Below are 4,132 nucleotides of genomic sequence, written 5' to 3' on the forward strand. Positions count from 1 at the left end.
CGAAGGGTAAGGCAGGTGCCTTAGGCCCTCAAAAATTTAGGGGCCCCATTTTTTAAAAATAATAGGTTTATAGTTATTTAAAAAAAATTTAATACTTTTTATACAAAAGTAGAGTTCTTAATATAAAAAAAATAGAGCTCTTTGGATATGTAAATAAAGTAATAATTTAACATATTTAAAAATGGATAGATGAATAGTTTTCTCAACGTTTCAGTTTTACTCCTTTATTAGATAATGTATAAAAAAAATACCCTTCCTTTCTTAATATGCCAAGTCAATCTTTCTTTTCTCCAAGATTTCATTATTTACTTTCTTTCTTCAAAATTTCATTAGTTCCACTGTTCACAAATACTTTTAAGCTTCCAATAATTCTATACTTCTATTGCTTCTATAAAATCTTAACTAAGATTAACAATATTTTAAAAAGATTAAATGAATTGGCTATATTATCAGTTAAATAAGAATAATTAGAAAAAATCGATTATAAAAAAGATTATTAATAACTTTGTATTTCAAAAAGCTAGAAGAATGGACTTCAAACAAAAACATATATTATAACTTTCTTTTAAAAATTTAGGCCTCATATTAAACTTTGGCCTAACCTTCCGAGCAATTGACCAAGCCTTTTTATTCCCAAAACACTAAGTTTACTACATTTATGAGTTCATATATGATAATTAGTGAATTACTGGCACAAATCCATGATTAAGAGACGGGCAAATGTGAAGGCACTCAATCTCATCTAGAACATAATTTGTTTAGGTATACATAAATCTGATTTGATAATTCTCTTCTCAAATAAAGGTATTGTATGTTGCTTTGGAAATTAAAGAAGAAATTAAAAGGAGCACAACACATAGCATTTTTGCATACACGTGATTAAGCAGGTCACACTAAACATGAGATTGCTTTCAATGCAAAACACTCTTGTTATTTCGACAATTAAATCACACATAGGATTGAAGTGAAGAAAAGTCAAGATAGAGGGGGAGAGGGGAACATCAGAAAACCTACGAAAATTTATCAGAAAACCTGGGAACATCAGGTCTGTTGACCATATTTGTAGTAACTCCGCGAATATGTCAATTCGTAACATTTTGTCCGGGATTTAGTACTACAACAACAACAACAAACCTAGTGAAATCCCACGCATGAGGTCTCGGAAGGGTATTGTGTACGTAGACCTTATACTTACCTTATGAAAAAAGAGAGGTTATTTCCGATAGACCCTCAACTCAAGAACAGTGAAAAGGACATAATAAACCAATAATAACAACAACAACGTAATAAGACAACGGAAGCAATCATCCTGGATTTAGTAATGTCTGGAACATTTATATATCTTCAGTGTTACTTCTTTTTCCATATCAGTTAATAACTTACTAGACAGGCAAGTTGAAATTCATGCAAGGAAAATTACAGTAAAGGAAAGAACAGAAAACTGGGACATAGCTAGCCAAATTTGCAAACAAGTTCTAGTTGAAGTGGAATTACATATTTATTCATTTAACTTAACAAATTGTACAACTAGAGACCAGACTCCTATATACAACCAAAATTCTTATGAGATGAGAAGCGCCAGCACAGCCCTTCAAACAAAATACCTAAATTAATCTCTCTACAAATACAAACAAGCCACCCCATCTTCAATGAAAGGGTTGAAGAATAACAATGGCTTATAAAGATTGTTGTGACATGTACCCAAGAACCTGCAATCTGATAACTATTTGCTGATGTACCCTTTGTTTTGACTATGATTTCTACAACAATGCCTACTAATAGCAGATCTTCCCATTTGTCTATGTCTTGATAGGCAGAATTACCATGTGTCTATGTTGATGAGAGATAACATGTATCCTGTGGAATAGTCGAGGTATGCACCAAGTAGAATATACACAAGTGGCACGGGTAACCACAATCTACATCTCAGTGTCCATTTGCATAAACAACTCTCTCCGCGGCCAATTTTCTTCACCATCTGATGAGAACAAGGAAACAGATATATCAGCCAGCTTCTTTCGGCTCAATCGAGACCTTGGAAACTTCGATGGCCTAGGAGCATTCGGCGCTTCAGCTTCATAGGAACCACTCCAATTCTCCATATCAGTAGCCTTCGTGAAACCAACAGTCTTTCTTGGTGTGTTATATTCAAAATGCCATTTTTTTGCAACCAAAGTCTGTTCATTTGATCAAACAAACAAACAGCTTATCAATACTTAAACCAACCAACCTTATTCAATTATAATGTAATGGCAGTTCAATAGTAACTCTTACAGCTTCTCTTATTGCCTTTGATACATGAAACAACCTCTTTAGATCATCATGATCAACTCCACACACTATCCTTATCTGCAGAATAGAGACAGTAAGCACACCTTTTTCAACAATGCAATCCAGTGGGGAAACTTCACAACCAAAAACTTCTCATAAAACAAATGTAAAGGAAATAATGTGGAACTGAATTATACACTATTTTACACCATTATAATTGTTTATGTTTTCCTTGAGCCGAGGTCTATTACAAACAAACTTTTTACCTCCATAAGGTTGTCATACACCCTAACCTCCGCAAACTCCACTACGTGGGGATTACACTCGGTGGTATGGTGTTGTTGTTTTTGATTTGACATCATTATAATATGGGTCAACCCATTTTCAACCCACCCATTTATCACGACCTAACCCATTTTTGACCGGCATGAAAGATGCGAATTGGATATTGACCCGTTTTGTTCAACTCATCAAAACCCGCCCCGCCCATTTATCACCCAACCCCATTTTGACCCGCATGAAATATGGACAGATCAATGTTGACCCAGTTTTATTCAAGCCATCCAAACCGGACCCAACTCGCTCATTTTACACCTCTAAAGTACTGTAATGGACAATTGGGAATCAATAAATTTAAGTACATAAACAGTCAGATACAGTAAATTAAGTTAAATTTCTGTACTTACCAGAATATCTTGAGGCAAGGCTTCAAGAGGAGACTTCACATTCAAAGAACTGGAAAATGAATTCTGAGTGCAGAGTTTCTTGGTTGGTGTTGTACAAATGAAATCATCAACATCCACAATTTCAGGCAAACAAACCCTTTTTCTACCAAATGAAGTACTTCTCACAAGCCCTGCAAATCCAACATTTTCTTCACATTTCTTCCTCATTGCCATTTTCTTGAACTTTTCACACAAAACCCAACTCCAAGATCTGATTTTTTGCACCAAATCACACAATAATACCAACAAATATTATCCAAAATACAAAACCCAATTTCGAAAATGAACTAATTGAGATGGGTCAAGTTTAGTTTTTTATATAAAGACAGTTTAAAATTAAGTATGTAGAAAGGATTTTTATCTTGGCTAAGCAAAAGATTCTTGGTTAAATATGTGAGGGGAAAAAACTAGCCGTTGGAGAAGTACACGTGGCAAAATGGGACAAGGAGAAAAGGAAATAACATGGGTGGTTCAGGTTGATATTGGTAGATTGGTCGGTCCAAGTTGGATTGTCGGTTGGCTTTACCTAAACACGTTCTGTTCTTTGTTCGTAGACATATGTTCAATTATTTGTGTTAGATTCATTTTACATGCAAATCAAGGAAAATGGACGGTTGAGATGATGATATGTCAGTTTGGTGTAGTCATTAACGGTCAGGATCTTTTGTAAAAGATAGTCAATAATAGATCCTTCTAGGATAAGTATTCTAAAAGAGTGGGCTTTAATGGATGGGGTGACGGCTGTGAAGTTTTTCACTCGTGGGGTCTAGGAAGATGCATCATTGGTTAAATTTAATTTTAGGGTGGTGTGGGGGTTGGGGGTGGGGGTCAAAGTAGGTCAACGCGTTTACATGATATGCTCGAGTTATCATTTATCAATGAAGGTTGGTTTTCTGTTTTACTAATGGTGGTATTTAATTAATTATTCCCTCTGGTTAACAATAAATAATAATTTTATTTTTTTATTTTAATCCAAAATAAATATTTATTTACATAATTAATAAAAAATAATTTTATTTTTTTTAAAAAAATTGTCCTTATTTATATATTTCAATATGTCAAGGTAACAATTAATTAAGCTTAATTTAGTGAATACTTTTTTTCTCTATGAGTTCGAATTTCTTTAATAAGTATGC

General features: G+C 33.8%; 1 protein-coding gene across 1 annotated transcript; it reads right to left on the bottom strand.

The window, feature by feature from the left end:
• Window positions 1–1,479: 1,479 nt before the first annotated feature.
• On the bottom strand, window positions 1,480–3,390 carry LOC107779902 (F-box protein At1g61340). The gene is made up of 3 exons (XM_016600402.2): window positions 2,958–3,390; window positions 2,275–2,349; window positions 1,480–2,177 (listed from the first exon to the last, which is right to left on the bottom strand). Exons 1-3 carry the CDS (start codon window positions 3,168–3,170, stop codon window positions 1,920–1,922), a joined length of 546 nt encoding a protein of 181 aa, XP_016455888.2. The 5' UTR covers window positions 3,171–3,390; the 3' UTR covers window positions 1,480–1,919.
• Window positions 3,391–4,132: the final 742 nt, after the last annotated feature.

Source organism: Nicotiana tabacum, chromosome 1, assembly GCF_000715075.1.
Source record: "Nicotiana tabacum cultivar K326 chromosome 1, ASM71507v2, whole genome shotgun sequence".
Classification (NCBI taxonomy): domain Eukaryota; kingdom Viridiplantae; phylum Streptophyta; class Magnoliopsida; order Solanales; family Solanaceae; genus Nicotiana; species Nicotiana tabacum.